The 19173-nt window shown below is 43.5% G+C and overlaps 1 protein-coding gene across 1 annotated transcript; it reads right to left on the minus strand.

Moving 5' to 3' along the window:
* Window positions 1-648: 648 nt before the first annotated feature.
* PLA2G12A (phospholipase A2 group XIIA) lies at window positions 649-19173 on the minus strand. The gene is made up of 4 exons (XM_081110453.1): window positions 18831-19173; window positions 5673-5749; window positions 4507-4672; window positions 649-1670 (listed from the first exon to the last, which is right to left on the minus strand). The coding sequence occupies exons 1-4, from the start codon at window positions 19036-19038 to the stop codon at window positions 1552-1554; spliced, it is 570 nt and encodes a 189-aa protein (XP_080966579.1). The 5' UTR covers window positions 19039-19173; the 3' UTR covers window positions 649-1551.

A 19173-nucleotide genomic window follows, 5' to 3' on the forward strand; every position in this document is an offset into this window, starting at 1 on the left:
CTCCCTCCTGATTGACTGTGTTCAGGTTAAGTCTCGGTCATAATTTTTATCAAAGCTAATTTGGGGAAGGAATCATGTAAAAACTGGGAGCCTGGACTTTGCGGGGGAGGAGGGAAGTCCATAAATTATGGTTTTTCTTGAGTCAAAGCATGTTGTCCTCACTCATAAAATGCCGCCCAGTGTGCAGATCAGTGTGATGGGGCGCGCAGTGTTGCCTTTAACTGAGCTCTTCCTTGGGTGGTTGGCTATTGTGTACATTTGCTTCAAGTAACTCTAAGAGTGGATAAAAAGGTGGCCTTATCTTTTGCACCTTCTCCTGGTGGTGTGACTCTCCAAGTAGTTTGCCTTAACCACTGTGGCCACAGGCTACCCAAAAGATACAGGTGGCTTGGCATTCGGGGCTCAGGCAAGTCAACAGCCAGTGGTACGCGGAGAGCATAGAGGACACAGCCCAACTTTCCAAGGGGTTGAAGAGCCGTCAACACTCCCGTTTTCAGTGGCAGTGGAGGTTGTGGGATTTGCTCTTAAACATCTGTTAATAATTTTTCATGTAAATGAGAGATCTATAAAACATGGTTCTTTGTAAGTTGCGTTCCATCCCTTTTGATCTCACAGTTAGACTTTAGAAAAAAAACACACCCAACAATATCAAGAACAATTTTTATTAAGACCACGATTAGTGAAAGGTTACTGTCTTTTCAAAATATCCCAGAATCTACTATGAGGAGCAAGCTAGGGAATAAACATCAAAGCATAACAGCATACAATGCTCTGACGTGTACACAACTTCTCATTTATTTTATTAAATTCATCTTTTCTCCAATTATAACAAAATATGACATCTGTCATATGAATGGTTTATAATATGGGAGTGGCCGTGCTTCTGAATTCTGTTCACGTCACCTTCTAGGCACATTACATAATACCTACATATTCTGGTTTTGCTCCTTAAGAGGTCACCAGCTAATGGTTCCAATTTTATAAGCGAAACAGACATGGAAATTTTGACTTTGTAATTAGTCTTGTCATTAATAGAAGTGTGACTTAGTCATATGCTCAATGGTCTACAGAAAAACAGCATATTTCCCATTAATTAAAAATAGAGAAAAAAATAGTCAGACCCTTCCAGGCATAAATGTATTTTTAAATTTTTATGGTAAACAAAAATACACTTCTGAGTGAAGGTCTCTCCTTATTTCCAAATAAGATAATGTTGAACATACCTTATAATGAATTTTACATTTGACCTCATTTTGGGGAGTAAATGCGGTTGTGAAAACGAAGTTACAGAACTTTCTTTAAAAAAACAACTCACCCCTTAACGCGCACCTCTCCCCGACACTGGTCAGGACAGCCTGGCGCGCTACGGCAGCGCCATCCAGGAACACAGCCTCCCCTTTCCTCTTTAGTTTGAAGCTTTACTGTCAAAACAAGGTCTTACAATAGCCCTTTCACAAAAATAAGGCACCTTTGTGCTGTAAAAACATCAGTTCTTTGCCAAAGGTTGTTCTGTGCTTTCATCCGCATCTGCTGTCACCTGCAGCATCTTCTTTAAAGATCAGTTTTTTCTTCGTAGCGACACCAACACGCGGCTCGTTGGCTGTCCAGGTACGGCTTACAGCCCAAGTGTATCACACTGTCAAACAGGAGCTCCACTGTTGTTTCACACGCTGCAAGGCAAGGAAGCGCCATTACCGGGGGGCAATCGCAAAGGATCGCTCTCTCTTCACCCACATCACAGGTTCCCGCACAGTGTCCAGCACGGCCTTTGTGGGCACTTCAACGTGTGCTATGTGAAAGTCCCCCCAAACCCCCGGAAACCAGTGACATATATCTTTATATACAAAGGCTGTTTCAGCCTCGTTACCATGTACCAACTTTGTGTTTGCATGCAAATAGTCAATTTTCTGTGCCAGACAAATGAGTCTCTCGCAATAGCACTGAATGATCAGTTCAACACTTTTAATTTTCCTTATTTATTTATTATCTTACTTATGTATTTTTGTTAAGCCTGAGGATATTTTTTCCATTGATTTTTAGAGAGAGTGGAAGGGAGAGGGAGAGACACAGAGAGAGAAACATCAATGTGAGAGAGACACATCAATTGACTGCCTCCCGCACGTGCCCTGCAACCGAGTTATGTGACCTTGACTGGAATTGAACTTAAGACCCTTCAGTCCGCGGGCTGACTCTCTAACCACTGAGCAACCGGCTAGGGCTATTTATTATTATTCTGTATCCTCACCTGAGGATATGTTTATTGATTTTTAAAGAGAGAGGGAGAAACATCGATGTGAGAGAGAAACATTGATTGGTTGCCTCTCGAATGAATCCCCACCGGAGATCAAACACAAAACCTTGGTATGTGCCCTGACCAGGAATCAAACACTCAACCTTTTGGTGTACACAGGATGAAGCTCCAACCAACTGAGCCACCTAGCCAGGGCTCATTTTCCTTTCATCAGAAAAATATCACTGTTTGAGATGCCTGATAATATTCTTAAGTTTGCATTTCAAGGAAAGCTTTTTAGGTTCAGAAAAAAAGGTTAAAAACAGAGAAATCTCAAAACATTTCCTTCTAGCCAGTGGCAGCTAAAAACTGGTCACACATCATTTAAGATGCTTAAAATAAATGGACCCAAGTTTCTTTCTTTGGCCAATATTCAAATTTAGCTTGGGAGGGGAGACCTAGGAATCAAAGGTGTTTGTCCTCTGGTAGGGTTAGAAACATTTTTTTAAGACTATAAAAATGATAACGGGCCCTAATCAGTTTGGCTCACTGGATAGAGCGTCGGCCTGGGGACTGAAGGGTCCCAGGTTCGATTCCAGTCAAGGGCATGTACCTTGGTTGTGGGTACATCCCCAGTAGGGGGTGTGCAGGAGGCAGTTGATTGATGTTTCTCTCTCATCGATGTTTCTAACTCTCTATTCCTCTCCTTTCCTCTCTGTAAAAAATCAATAAAAATATATTTTAAAAAAATGATAACGGATTTACTTTGGAACACCCAGGTGAGATTATCCTAATATATTATACTTATAACACAGAGTGGCTTTTAGTTGTTCAAATTCTTCCAGTTTCAAATATTCACGTTAAGAAATTTTTCATTACAAAATCTTGACATGACCAAAGTTCCGCCAAAGACTGTGCCATTAAGAAACACAACCAACCACAGAAGTATAAAGGTTATGATTATTAAATAAAAGATAGCAAGAAATTTGGTTTCATCAGTTAGCTACGTTAGTATGACCTCAGGTCAGGACACAGGAACTACATCCAGCTATGCTCCAGCTGTACAAGTTTACCTCAGCCGAAAGCATGTAAGGGATTCAGAGTGTTCACTTCCTTAACAGTTAGTAGTAGGGTTTCAGAGTCAGACCTGTGCGGCTGCTTGGGGAATACTGTAGTAGACAGAACACAAGTTTTAGAGTCAGAAGCATGTAACTTGGGGCAAGTTTCTTCTTTCTGAACCTCAGTTTCCTTCCTTGAAAATGGGTAAAACTGACCTACTTTTGGACTTTTGTAGACATCAGTGAAAACATGTCGGAAGTATCTAGCACTGTCTGTTATGCAAAGTGTCTAAAACTTTAGTTTCCTTTTGTGCCCCTTCTCATTGCCCTTCTTTGTTTTCAGTGTGCGGCACACTCGCTGGCTTGACAGTAAAGAAATCTCGTAACTGATAGTAATTGTACAGTGATGTGTGCGTACACAAGTGTGTCATTTTACCCTTATGACAACTCTGAGAGGGATGTTACCATTCTCATTTATACATGAGAGAGTGAAGCACCTTTTCCCTTAGCTGATTTTTGCCTTGTACCCCTTCACTGTAAGAATCATTAGCATGCGTACGACTATATGCTGAGTCCTGAGTCCTCCCAGCAAACCACTGAACCTGGGGTTGGTTTAGAGGACCCTCTTGACAGATACATATGAAGAGACAGAGTTACGACTCAAATATTCTAGAACTTTCTATTCTAAATCCAACCCTACTCTTAAAATATATATATATATACATATATATATATATACTTTTTAGATTGATTTCAGAGAGGAAGGGAGATGGAGAGAGAGATAGAAAGATCAATGATGAGAGAGAGAATCATTGATCAGATGGAGCCTGCAACCCGGGCATGTGCCCTGACCAGGAATCAAACCATGACCTCCTGGTTCACAGGCTGATGCTCAACCATGGAGCCACGCCAGCTAGGCCCAATCCTACTCCTCTTAATTCACTGGGTCCAGGGTTTGCAAGATCTTGCATGAATTCTTCTCTGCCTCACAGTCCCTCCTCCCAAGGTTCCCGAACACTTTTTGCTTCCATGGCTATAAATCATGTCTGATTACAAAACTACTGAGTTCTCGTCTCGGAAAACTGAAGGGGCTGTGTTACCACAGATAACGTAATGTAGAGTGGAAGATTTCTATTGGTAAATCCTGTACTAAAACATGAAGCATTCAGTAAAACTTGGCAAACTGCACTGGTCCCCGTCCCACCGGACCATCCTCACCCTGCACGTGCTGAGCTAGGCCCAGCGTTTTCTGCACCTCGCGGCAGATCTTGGAGAGGCAGTGCTGGAACTCCTCATCACAGTCGTTCTTGCTTTCGCCACAGGTCTCATAGCACCTGTCGTGGTGGTTGCAGCACTTTGTCAGGGAAGGGATGCCAATATTAAGCTGAAAGAGGCATTTGGATGGGTTATTACTGACGAAATTCAAAACTCTTCTGCTCAAGTTCTGCATTCAAACTATCAAAGAGCAGTCAATGACAATGACTGCTGTATAATTTCTAAAATCTATTTCTGCCTACAAATGTTTTCCATTTTACGTATCTCTCCATGACTCTCACCGCACCCACCCACACTGCTCTGCGATCTTCCTCTCAGCCCTGCCTTAAAGCTTCCTATGTGGCAATGTTAGAATAGTCACAGATACCTGCGGTAACAAACACAGCTTCCAATTGTCCAAAGCACAAAACATAGTTTTAAAAACATAGAAGTAAAGCTAAGAGTGTTAAAATTGTTCTCCAGGGGCGAGGCAAGGATGACTTTCGGATATTCCAAAGTGTTTTGTACCTCCTCTCCCAATAAAATGTACTTTATGTCATTGAAAAATTTTAAGCTCCTACAACTCAAATTTTGTTTGATGTTTTGAGGTTTAATCTTTAATTGTTCACCCAATCTCTAAAAATATTGCTCCTTTGCAGCTATAATTTACCTTTAACTATTTAAAATTAATTTCTATGCAAAACCTTTGTGTCTAGGAATCCACTCTCATAAACGTTTTTCCCCATTACACTTGGCTCCGATCCAGCTTCCCCCAGCACAAGCACACAGCTTTCACTCAGCCTCGTTCTAGTACGGAAAATATATGTCTTATCTATACTTTTTCATCCTAAGTAGTCTTACTTCTACAATTAAACCACATTTATACATGAGGAAATATCATTTAAATGGTATTTACATCTCCAAAATTAAAAAATAAAACATGAATTTTACTACATTTAGTTTTGTTAGGACTTAAATGTGTTTTTTAGCCCTAAAAGAATATAGTAAACCTGACCACTATTACAACAAGCAAAATTATTTGTGAACCTGAGAACACACTGATGGTCTTGCATGATTAGGAGTATTACAGAGCCTATCATAAGACTTATCAAATAAAAAATAATATTTACTTGAACACCAAATAGCGGAGAGCCACATCCATTCGGCGGGGAGGGTTTAAAACCATAACGTGGGACCGGCTTAGATCCTAGAAAATATAAACGGTATCATAATTAATTGTCAAATATGATAGAAAATACATACACAAGAAGGTCTGCGATGTGCCAGACTAGCCTTGGAAACGCTTCGTATTCGGATGCTGACATAGTGAGTATGTCTTTATTCTGAAGAGCTTGAGAACGCTAATTTGTCTACCTAATTGTTTTTTTATTTTTTTGAGAAATTTTAAACATGGTTTTATTGATTTTAGAGAGAGAGGGAGAGGGATAGAGAGACAGAAACATTGATGAGAGAGAAACAGCAATCAGATGCCTTCTGCATGCCCCCTACTGGGGATGGAGCCTGCAACACGGGCATGTGCCCTGACCAGGAATCGAACCAGTGACCTCTTGGTTCATGGGTTGATGCTCAACCACTGAGCCACACTAGACAGGCTTGAGAATTTTTATAAGAGTTTATTTGAGCCAAACTGATGATATATGCCAAGGAGCCAGATCTCCAATGTTCCACTCTACCTAATTACTTTTATTTCTCCTGTAGTGAAATATGTACAAATGTATACTTATACACATTTGTGGTAGTGCATAGAATGTAATTATATTGGTAAACCTATACCATACAAAACATACAAAAGCTTATTCTGGATTTCTGGAGATTTCAGAGGTTATATGCCAGATTGAGTCTGTGTGTATGAAAGAAATCCACCCTATTTTCCTGTACATTCTAACATAAATATTTAATCCTCACCCGAGGACATGTTTTTATTCATTTGAGAGAGAGAGAGAGAGAGAGAGAGAGAGAGAGAGAGAGAGACAGACAGACATCAGTGTGCAAGGGAACGGGACGTTTGCCTACCGCATGCACCCCAACCTGGGATCAAACCCACAACCTGAATATGTGCCCTACCTGCGAATTGAACCCGTGACCTTTCGGTGCACAGGAAAACGCTGGAACTAACTGAGCCAAACCAGCCAGGGCTGGTGTACAATTTAAAACTTATGAATTGTCGCCCTAGCTGGTTTTGCTCAGTGGATAGAGCATTGGCCTGCAGACTGAAGGCTCTTGGATTCAGTTTTGGTCAAAGGTACATACTTCGATCCCTGGCTCTGGTTGGGATGCGTGCAGTAGGCAACCAATCAATATGTCTCTCTCACATTGATGTCTGTCTCTCTCTCTCTCTCTCTCTCTCTCTCTCTCTCTCTCTCTCTCTCTCTTCCTTTCTCTCTCTCTCTGTCGCTCCCTTCCAGTCTCTCTAAAAATGGAAATATATCCTTGGGTGAGAATTAACAAAAAATAAAACGTATGAATTGTTTGTTTCTGGACTTTTACATTTAATATTATCAGACAGCAGTTGACTGAGATTAACTGAACTGTGGAAAGTGAAGCTGCGGATAAGGTGGTGGTGGTGGGGTCTACTCTACCTTAATATAGGACCTTTATACCATTACTAGAGGCCTGGTGCATGGATTTATGCACTGGTAGGGTCCCTTGGCCTGGCCTGCGGACATCCCCCGAGAGGTCAGGGGTCCCAGATTGTGAGAGGGTGCAGGCCAGGCCGAGGGACCTCACTGGTGCACGATTGGGGCTGGGGAGGGACTGCGGGAGGACTACAGGGCGTGTACGGCCCATCTCGCCAAGTCCTGATTGGCCGGATCCCAGCAGCAAGCTAACCTACCAGTCAGAGCGCTTGCCCCCTGGTGGTCAGTGTGCATCACAGCGACTGGTCAAACGAACAGTTGGACAGTTAGTATATTAGGCTTTTATTATATCGGACTAGTGACCCGGTGCACAGATTCGTGCATATCGAAAGGAAATTAATTAGAAGGTGGCTGGTGGGCGGGACTGGGCAAGATGGGCTGGACACGCCCTGGAGCCAACCTCCTGCAGTCCCTCCCCAGCCAGCTGTACCTGGAGTGGCACTGTGGTTTGAAAGGTGTCTGCGGAGAGAGCAGGGTCCCTCCAGCAGGTGGGGTCCTTTGGCATGGCCTGTGGGGATGGGGCAAAACTGGCTCTCTGATATCCCTGAAGGTTTCTGGAATGCAAGAGGGCACTCTGCAAAGTTGCTGTCATAGAGGGTGTGGAACGCAAATGCAAGTGTGCAGTAAATCAGATTTGGGGCTGACAGTGCCCCAGCAACAATATAACCCATGGCCCCGTGAGGAATCAGGCTCCCTCCTCTCTGGTTTCAGGGTGCATCATCTGAGAACCGCCGCTGCCAAGTCACTGCAGCTTGGTAGCTCCTGCATTGAGTGTCTGCTCACTGGTGGTCAGAGTGCATCATAGCGACCGGTTGGACAGAGGGAGGGACACTTAGCATATTAACCTTTTATATAGATAGAGAAGACCTTACAGGACAATACATTCTAGCCCAGACTCAGGCCAATCATTTCACAAATATACTCCTTTGCCATCTAAGGAAAAAGGACAGAAATAAACTTGGTGAACTATATTACTCCAGTTATACTCTCCCTAATAGTACCAATGGTTCTGTAACAAAGTGAAAGGTAACATTGCCATCCATCTTAAATTTTTCAAAGGTACTTTAGAAATAGCTCTCCTCTTATAATATAGAAATCATTTTGACAAACCAAATAGTCACCTACTTTCTCTTTGAATGTCCCACAATCGTCCTACAGTATCAAGAAATAGCCTATTCCATTGTGGAATGGCACTGTTAAATTCTGTTTTCTTGTAAATTCTACCTGTAAGCAATCCTCTGCCTCTTGGAGAACACAAAACAAGCCAATTCCCTATGAGGCTACCATTAACCTTTATTTCTAAAAATAAAATATATCCAGTTATTACAAACTAGAGGCCCGGTGCACAAAATTCATGCACTGGAGGGGGGTGTCCCTCAGCCTAGCCTGCACCTTCTCCAATCTGGGACCCCTCGGGGGATGTCCCTCTCACAATCTGGGACTGTTGGCTTCCAACTGCTCGCCTGCCTGCCTGCCTGATTGCCCCTAACCACTTCTGCCTGCCAGCCTGATCAATGCCTAACTGCTCCCCTGCCGGCCCGACTGCCCCCAACTGCCCTCCCCTGCAGACCCGGCCACCCCCAACTGCTCTCCTCTGCCAGCCATCTTGTGACCACATGGGGGTGGCCATCTTGTGCGAGGTCGTGACCGTCAATTTGACTATTCCCTCTTTATTATATAGGATACCACGTCATAATTGGATACTTGGGAGAAACACAAAGTATTTCACCAACTTTCATTCAACTAACATTTATTACTAGGAGACGTAAAGATAAGTTTAGCTTTCAAAATAAAGTGAGGGGGGAAAAAAGCAACCCTTCTAGAAATCAGCCAAAGTAAATAATCCTCTCAAAGTAATGATCTAAAATTGATTTAAATGTGTTGCTAAGACTCTCATGCTCAAATGAGATGATCAAGCAGAACCTGAAGAAGTGTACAACCTCAGGAAGATAGAAGGCTATAGCCTGCTCCACTGAATCTGAAGAGTCACATGGACAGAGGGAATGTTTATGCTAGAGCTAGAAAAGAGGAGGCCAAGGACAGAAGGTGGTCTTATTTTTCCAGCACTGTCCAAGAAGGAGGGCTGTTTCTGGGGCCTTGGAGGATGATGGCAGATCCATTCACAGTTCCTTCTTCTCAAGTAATAGCAACTCCATCCTTCAAGTGCTCAGGGAAAAAACATTAGCCATTTTTGACTCTCTCATGTTCTTATATCCCACATCCAATTCTTCAGCATATCCTGTTGACTCTCCCTTCACAATATTCAGAATCTAAACACTTACCACCTCCAATGCTATTATTCTGCTCCAAGCCTCCCTGGATTATTGCCTTAACCTCCTAAATAGTCGCTTTACTTTGGTTTCCCCACCCCATCCCATCTCCAGCTACAGTCCAATATCAACAATGAACCCGACTGTCCTTGTCTCCTTACTATTCTCTCCTTCCTCTTCCTATCTTCCTCACTGTTCCATCATACCTGACCTCTGCTGTTCCACAGACACTCCAGGTGCCATAGTACCATTGAACTGCTGTTCCTCTAGGTCAGTGGTTCTCAACCTTGGCTGCACATTAGAATCGCCTGGGAATCTTTTTAAAATCCTGATTTCTGGGCCTCATCCTCCGGAAATCCTGTTTCTTTGTTATGGGGCGGGGCCACAACATTAGTAACAAAAAAACAGAATTTCTGGAGGATGAGGCCCAGAAATCAGGATTTTTTAAAATAAGTTTTATTGATTTTTTACAGAGAGGAAGGGAGAGGGATAGAGAGTTAGAAACATTGATGGGAGAGAAACGTCGATCAGCTGCCTCCTGCACACCCCCCGCTGGGGATGTGCCCGCAACCAAAGTGCATGCCCTTGACCAGAATCGAACCTGGGACCCTTGAGTCTGCAGGCCGACGCTCTATCCACTGAACAAACCAGCTAGGGCCAGAAATCAGGATTTTAAAAAGATTCCCAGGTGATTCTAATGTGCAGCCAAGGTTGAGAACCACTGCTCTATGTGGATGCTCTTCCCCCTGATACCTAGTTACTCTCTCACCTTCTCACCAGGCCTTTTCTGACCATACCATTTGTAGCACACTGTGACTTCCTAACATACTATATCACTAAGCTATTTATTTCATTTATTATCTGCCTCCACATACTAAAATATAAATTCCTTGAGGGTAGAAATTTTTGTCTGTTTTGTGCTCTCAATGTCTAGAACAGTGCCTGGCACATGGTTAACTCCTCAGTAAATATTTGTTGATGAGCCCTAACTGGTTTGGTTCAGTGGATAGAGCGTTGGCCTGCAGACTGAAAGGTCCCAGGATCGATTCCAGTCAAAGGCATGTACCTTTGTTGTGGGCACATCCCCAGTGGGAGGTGTGCAGGAGGCAGCTGATCTATGTTTCTCTCCCATCAATGTTTCTAACTCTATCCCTCTCCCTTCCTCTCTGTAAAAAATCAATTATATATTGATTATATATATATTTGTTGATGAATGAATGAATGAGCCAGAAGACTTGGAAGGCTAATCCCCATGGCAGTTATAATACTCATTATAAACAGATAAACTGGTACTACTGTTCATCCTTCAGTCTCTTTTGAGTTTGGTGAGCATTCATCAGCCTCCAAAGACTAATCACTTCTAATGTGTCACATCTCTTTAAATGACAAACTGGACACCATTAGGTATGGATCTATTTTGAGTTAGATATAGTACTTGTATTAATACAGCCTAAGACAGTTAGCATGTTTCAGCTGTGTCTCACTATTAAGATATAGCAGAAAAAAACTTTTAGATTACAGAATTATTAGACATAAATGAAGTCAGGGGAAAACAAAAACATGCCCACTATATATAATGATAAAAGCGTAATATGCAAATCAACCAAATGGCTGAATAGCAGAACAACTGTCCGGATGACCACGCTATGACACCCACTGGCGCCAGGCCAGCCAAGGTGGGTACAATGAGATTGTCTGGGAGCCCCACCACCGCCCCATGATCACCCTGCAAAGGGAGGCCTAGGCCACCAACTGGTGGGCTGCAGCAGGTGGCAGAACCTCCCTCTGTGGGGCATGATCAGTTGCCCCAAAGAGGGAGGCCCAGGCTACCTGGCAGGAGCACTGTGGCGGGTGGGCGAGGCCTCCCTCTGTGGGGGCAATCCATTGCGGATCCCTGGCCGGGTGGGCAGGGCCTACCTCTTTGGGGTGATTGATCACGGGGCTCCTAGACTGCAAGAGGGCACAGGCCGGGCTGAGGGACCCCCACCTCCGAGTGCACGAATTTCGTGCACTGGGCCTCTAGTCCTATATAATAAAAGCCCGGCGACCAAACAGTGGAATGGCCAGGCGAACCCTTGACCAGTCACTATGATGCACACAGAACACCAGGGGGCAGACGCTCAACGCAGGAGCTGTCTTCTGGTAGTCAGTGTACTCCCACAGCAGGCCGATCCCTGCAGGCCATGCTCCCCACCAGTGCATGACTCCTGTGCACCAGGCCTCTAGTAAGAGAATAAAGAGAAACACAGATCTAGCTGGCAAAAATGAGAATGGAGGGCCGAGGATGGAGGTGGTTATCTCAAACAGGGCTGGTGCTTAAAACTGTCCTAAGGAAGGAAGTTGATAAAATGGAATAATAAAGAACCAAGTTCTAGTATACATGAAATATTGGACAAAAATACTATGAAACAAGGCTGGTAAATTGACTCTCCAGTATGAGGATCAAAAGGGGCATATCTTTGCTCACTCCATGTAAAATAGTGCCCCTTTCCTTCCATATCCATTCCATACACCTTGGTTGGTTTTATTCTTCTTTCTAACATTTATTGACCAAATTAACATAATTAGTTTCTATGAAGAGAGGAACTTTGTCTTGCTCACCTAGAAGATGCACATAGTGGACACATAAGAAATTACTGGATGAAAAAAATGGGAAACACTCCTTGCTGAAATTAAAATATTCTTTATCCACAGCAGAAACAAACAAACAAACAACAACAACACCCTCTCCCTCTGGGAATTAGTTTCCTGAAATATTTTAAAGTGTTCTGATGTTTTAAATTCACCTTTAAATTAAAATAATTATTTCTGAACCAAAAAGTTATTTATAATCTTATTTATTAAAGTTGAAATAGATACCAAAATTACAAATGTATTAATATCATTTAAAATGTTGTTATAAATCCTATATAATAAAGGCTTAATATGCAAATCGACTGAACAGTGGAACGACCAGTCACTATGATGTGCACTGACCACCAGGCGGCAGACGCTCAACACAGGAGCTGCCCCCTCGTGGTCAGTGCACTCCCATAGTGGAAGCCTGCTCAGCCAGAAGCCAGCCTCCACAGCAGCACTAAGGAGCAGTGAGCCGAGTGGTAAGGAGCAGTGAGCAGGTGGGTGGTAAGGAGTGAGAGGTCCCAGACTGTGAGAGGAATGTCCGACTGCCCCTGAGGGCTCTCGGACTGCAAGGGGGTGCAGGCCTGGCTGAGGGATCCCCACCTCTCCCCAGTGCACAAATTTCATGCACCGGGCCTCTAGTGTTGCTATAAGCTGCTGAACATGTTAGCATTTCTACTGGTGGCAGTTTCTGCAAAGAGCTTTGTGATCTGAACTGTGTACCTGCCTCGCTCCCCTGACCCCGCCTAATCCTTTGTTGGCCAAACCCTAATCTTAGGTTTTCCAGCCTCCAGAATTGTAAGAAATAAATTCCTGTTATTTAAGTCACCCAATATTTTGTTATGGCAGCCTGAGCAGATTACTATGCAAAGCAAGCAGAAACTCAATAATAGAAGAAACACCATCAGAGTCAAACCAAAGCAATAATGTATTGGGGCCAATGTCCCCCAAAATTTATAAGCGGATACAGAAAGCTGAGGGAAAAATTAGATGGAAGAATTTTAAAAACAAAACAAATCCACTCCCCAACCACATGGAAATACTATTCATTGATTTCACTTTTTGACGTAAGCAACTGCTCCTGTCTTGATGCTTTATGTTTTATCACCCATATGGACAGCTGAAATCTGGAGTTGCCTGGATGGCGACGATACTTGTTTTCTACAGATTTTTCTTAATTTGATGTAAATACTTCCAAACAGACCAATATGTTTCATCTGAAAGACAGTGAAGCAGATGAGAAGCCTAAGGGGAAGGCTGTTGGGTCCTACAAAGGTCTTAACCACTGTTTCGTAGGAAACACAGTCTAAAATCCAACCTGCTTTCCCAAACACCCGAGATTTTAAATTCATGATTATTAATCTCATAGGGCCCTTATGCGACTTTATTTTTCTAGTCCACCACTTCCTATCTTCCTCAAATTTCTAACAATTCCATTTCCATCTTCCCTCCCTCCCAGCTCATGAACTTGATTTCTACTTCACTGAGAAAAACGAGGCAACCGGAAGAGAACCTGAACATCTGCCTACCTGTTCGTATACCTGTCCCCGTATCCTCTACCTCTGTTCCTAGTAACGGGACTATGCCATCTGTGCTCTTGGCCAATCTATTTATGAACTAGAACGCAAGCACATTGAAAGGGTTGACCTGAAGCACCGGCAGAAAGGGCAGGCAGGGGTCCAGTGGACAACAAAGGCAGGTGGGACACAGGCAGGGGCAGACATGGCAGTTTGAGCAGCCTAACCACAGGAACCAACCAAGCAGAAATAATAAAATGTTTCTGGACTCAAAGCGGGAGGATGAGAAAACAAGGGTGGGCCTGTTGCAACAAAGGTGTACGAACCCATAGAAACAGAGAAAGTTCAGCAAAGGAACAGAGAAGGAACGCATAGAAACAGGGAAAGTTCAGGCTTGCTGCTGGGCAAAAACAATTGAGGGAATCAATCAGGCGGTGATACAGGTAGACATGGAGCAGGCTTGTAGCAAATATATACCCTTGGACTACAAGGCTTTACTGGGAAGCCCATTATTGGGTCCCCTCCCCTTGTAGGGAGTCTGAACCTGCTTGTAGCTCATTCTTCGGCGTCTCCAGACACCACCCCAGGAAAACACCTTGGCTCACATTCTGGTCATCAACATGACTCCAATAATTCTTCTTTCTCTCTCTTTTATAATTTTTTTAACTCACTACTGAATCATTCTCAAAAGCATACATATATGCTATTATTTCTACTAATGACCCCAAAATTGTGTGTTTTTTTTTCACATGGTCTTCCCATTTCAGTTAATGGCAACTCCATCTTTCCAATTATTCAGGCCAAAAACTTTGGAATCATTTTAGACTCTACTCACAACCTCCTTCTAAGCCATTAGCAAATACTTTCAGCTCTTCCTTCAAAATATGTCCAAAATTCAAACACTTCTCACCACCTTTATTACTACCAACCTGGACAAAACCACCACCATCTTTTGTCTAAATTCCTGCTCCTGTCACGCTGCCTGCATTCTTTTTTTTTTTTTTTTTCCGCTGCCTGCATTCTTGCTCCCCCATCTCCCTGGGTCCTTCTTATTCTCAGCACAACAGCCAAAGGGATCCTGCTGAAACATAAATCACTAAGTAAATGACTTACTCATAATTCTAAAAACATGGTACAAACCAATTTTGCTTTGTATTTTTCAAAGGAAATTGGAAAGTTTTCTTCCTCAAATCTTCTCTGCTGTCCAGGAGAAAAAAAGTAGCAACCATCACATTTGTCCTCTAAATAAGGTTAGCTCACTCTCAATAAAGCCTTGTCCCCACTTAGGGAGGATGGCCAGAGGGAGCAAATCTCTGAAATGCCACTCCTTTCTATCAAGCAAGGGTAACTGTATGCCACAAGTCTGTGCCCATTAATCTGACCACCCCCTCTCTACCATTAAGACTTTTTCTTTTTAAAGCTCCCTTGATATCACTATTTAACACCATGTTCTTCTAGCTCTGGGGTTTGTCTAGTTTTGTTTGGCTCTGATTAGGTCACTTGTATTCCAAAATATTGGAAAGGTTGAAACAGTGTTCCAAGGAGACTTCTTCCAGTAACAGCAATGAAAGAACAATGTTCATTCTGCTGGAATTATCAATGTGGTGACTTGGAAACCGCAGTCCTATGCAGACAGTACTTACTAAGACACAAGAGGGTTTTCACTGAAGCATACCACTTCCCAAATCATCACGTTCATTTGCGTTTTTGTGCTGGAGACGTTGCTCTAAACTCTAAAGGGCAAATTTAGTTAGGCTTGTGGAAGAATAAAAAAAGATTAAGTAAAAGGAAAGATTAAAATAATCTTCTTAATAGGAATAGTATCCACTCAACATTAGAGCTATTTTAAATATACAGTGAGGCCTTGACTTACAAGTGTCCCGACTAATGAGTTTTTCAAGAGACGAGCCGTCTCTCGGCCGATTTTTTGCTTTGAGTTGCGAGCTAAAATGCGGTTTACGAGCCAGATTCAGATACTCCACTGCTAGTTGGCGCAGCGAACGTCACAGTGAACGCCACAACATCAGCCCAACATCACGTGTCTCACTCATTCACTTTAAGTGGTTAGCTCTTAATTGAAGCATCAGTGTTGTGCTCGCATTTGTGCTTGCAGTTACTTTGCAAAACTTCGTTTTTTCAACCATGGATCTGAAGAAAGTAAGTGCAAAGGACAGTGCTAAGAAGAAGCGGATGATGTGCATTGAATTAAAGAAATTATCGAAAAACATGACCAAGGTGTGCGTGTAATCGACTTGGCGAAGCAGTACGAGCGCAGCACTTCTACGATCTGCACCATACTGAAGCAGAAGGAGTCGACAGGATACAACTCCAGCCAAGGGCGTTAAAATAATTTCTAAACAGCGGACATCTATCCATGAATATATGGAGAAGCTGCTAATGGTGTGGTTAACGGAGAAGCAGCTCTCAGGAGATACCGTGACGAAGGCTATAATCTGCAAGAAGGCACGAGCTCTTTACGCTGATTTGCTGCAGCAGAGCCCAGGCACTTCAATGGACGAGGCATCAGGCGAGCCGTTTAAAGCCAGTCTGGGCTGGTTTGAAAATTTTAAAAAGAGGACCGGCATTCACTCCGTTGTCAGAGATGGTGAGGCAGCGGCGGATATAAAGGAAGCTGACATCAACGAGCTCATCGAGGAGCACTCCGAGGAACTGACAACGCAGGAGCTAAAGGAGCTACAGATGCAGCAGCACACGGAGGTTTTGCAGGAAATAGATGACGAGGAGGACGAGGAGGAGGAGGAGGAGGAGGAGGAGGAGGAGGAGGAGGAGGAGGAGGAGGAGGAGGAGGAGGAAGAGGAGGTTATCTCTGTAAGTGAGATAAAGGAAATGTTGGGAATGTGGGAGAAACTTTCAGACTTTATTCAAAAGAAACACCCAGAAAAAACTGCAACTGGGTGTGCGATGGAGCTATTTAATGACACTTGCCTAACTCATTTCAGAAATATTCTGAAAGGGAGGATGAAACAGATCTCATTGGACAGGTTTTTATCGAAAACTCCTGTAGATGGAAGTGATGAAAGCGTGGCGAAAAGGGCAAAAATCAGCAAATAAGATTCAGTTATTCAGTTATTCAGTTCAGCCTTTCTCCTCCAACTCCATCAGCATCTTTAAGTCGCTTGATCTCCAAGGTAAATGCTGTACATTAAACTTAATAAAACAAGTTTATTGCACTACATTCTATTGTTCAGTATTGTGTTTTTATACAATATTCGTTATTTTTAAATACATTTTTCTTATTTAAAAACATTTAATAAAACAATTGCGGTGTTTTTTTGGGTGTCCGGAACGGATTAATGGCATTTCAATTCATTGTAATGGTAAAAATTGATTTGACAGACGAGTAATTTGAGTTACGAGCTCCGTCACGGAACGAATTAAACTCATAAGTCAAGGCCCCACTGTACATACACTCTAGCGTTGACCTATGAACCAGGAAGTCACAGTTCTAGTCCCCGTCAGGGCACATGCCTGAGTTGAGGACTTGATCCTCAGTCGGGGGCATGCAGGCGGCAGCTGATCAATGATTCTCTCATCATTGATGTTTCTCTCTATCCCTCTCAGAAATCAATAAAAATACATTAAAAACTAAATAAATAAATATACAGAAACTCTAGAATCCTTGACTCAAACAGTAAGTTTATGAAGACCACACCTTCCAAGTTTTCCTATCTCTCTAAATGGCAGCTGTATCCTTCCCCTGGCTCAGGCCAAAACCTTCAGAGTCACCCTCCACCGGTCTTTCTCCCCGGGTCCTTTACATTTGCTGTCCCTCTGCCTACTGTTCTTTCCCCAGTTCATCACCTCCATTTTCCAGTTTCTTCTCAAATATTTTCTTATCAGTGCGTATTTCCCTGAACGACCCATTTAAAAGAACAAACTCCCTCCCTATACTGGTGTTTTCTTGGCTTTATTGTTCTCAAAGCACTTCAGACCTACACACACTGCATATTTGGCTTATTTTACTTGTTCATTAGTTTACTGACTCTCTCTCCTTCCAAGTTTTCCAGAATGTAAGCTACAGGGACAGAAATTTTGTCTGTTTTGGTCAATGCTAAATCTCTACCTGGTAGAACACCTAACACACAACAGGCACTCTAATATTTGTATAATTAATGGGGATGAGAAGTAAAACTTTGACATCAGCCTGAGTGAGGAAAGGCGACCACTTAACCTTCAAATTATTTACTTATTCTTCCTAACAAGCTCTACCAGAACAAAAACATCTTCCCTGATTACATACTGATGGTAACATTTAGGCAACACTTTAGGAAGGAATGCAACATTTACAACTTCAAAGCATATAAGATACAGCTCATGCTTTAATTCCATTAACATAAAACTAGAAATTATTTTGAGAGTCACAGGCAGCAGGGGGCATCATGACATAGGTTCCTTGTAAATTCACCTACACACAATCTGGTTTCACCATTCAAGTCATTGAGTTCCCTATTCTTTTGTGCTGCTAAGCAGTAACTAGACCGAGACCTTGTCTACTCTTACTGGAATTTTGAATTTCCAAAGAGAAGCCCAAGTACGTTATTTGAACTAGTACAAGGAAAATCTCTGCCGGAAATGCTGTTTATTATTACCAAGAATGCTACCAAACAAGTTCTCACACTCAAACATAAGTTTAAAAATATGAAAAAGTAAAATAATTATGTTATAACCAAAATAAGGAAGAGGCACCACTGATATTTATCAAAACTTAACAGAAAATATATTAATTTTCTAGAAGAGCTGTCGGAACTCTTTCTCAACAACAGAGTACACCAAAAGTCTGTACAAAGGTCGGAACTTATTTTCTTTAGCTCTGCAGGAAAAAAAAAAAAAAATTAAACCCACTCTTGAGAAAGTTAAGCCATCGTGACTTCAAAATTCTCAGCATGTTTGGCATCTTCAGCTGATTTATTTAAGGAGCTAATTATAGAGCTAAAGCGCACGTGTTCCACTCCATTTCCATGATGCGTATGGCACTAAGTTCTTAGGCAAACCTTGTGCAACTACAAACAAAAAAAGCAGCAGTGAGTACAGGGCGGAGAGTGGCTCCCTCACATTCTAAGCCACACAGAGGTGCGACCTGAAGCCAGGGGGGAGGTGTCCCCACGGCCAGAGGACGGCCTTGAGGTCTGCCTCGCATCTCCCTCTCCACGCCCCCCGCGCCCCCAGCAGCCCGAGCTGGCCTCGCAGAGGGGGTCCCCTCTCACCGTCACTGCACTTATACTGGCAGAGCCCGTCCTCGCCCCCCAGGAGGTCCAAGGCGGCGTTCAGGTACGTGTCGATCTTGTGCACGCCGTTCCGGATGGTCTTCAGGGTGGCCCTCCAGTCGGTGGACTGGGCCTCTTCCTGGCACCGGAGCGCGGCGGTGAGGACCAGCAGGAGCACGGCGAGCGCGGGCCACGGGAGCAGGGCCATCCGCAACGCCCAGCCGCGCCGGGACCCACCGGTCCCCAGCGCCGCGCGACGGGCGCGCCCCCACCGAGCCGCTGGGCGCCCGAGGCAGCGGCACGGGCTCCGCGCTCCCGGGAGGCCAGCCCCACGCCCGCGCCT

Source organism: Myotis nattereri (assembly GCF_964212035.1).
Source record: "Myotis nattereri genome assembly, chromosome: 1".
Lineage (NCBI taxonomy): Eukaryota > Metazoa > Chordata > Mammalia > Chiroptera > Vespertilionidae > Myotis > Myotis nattereri.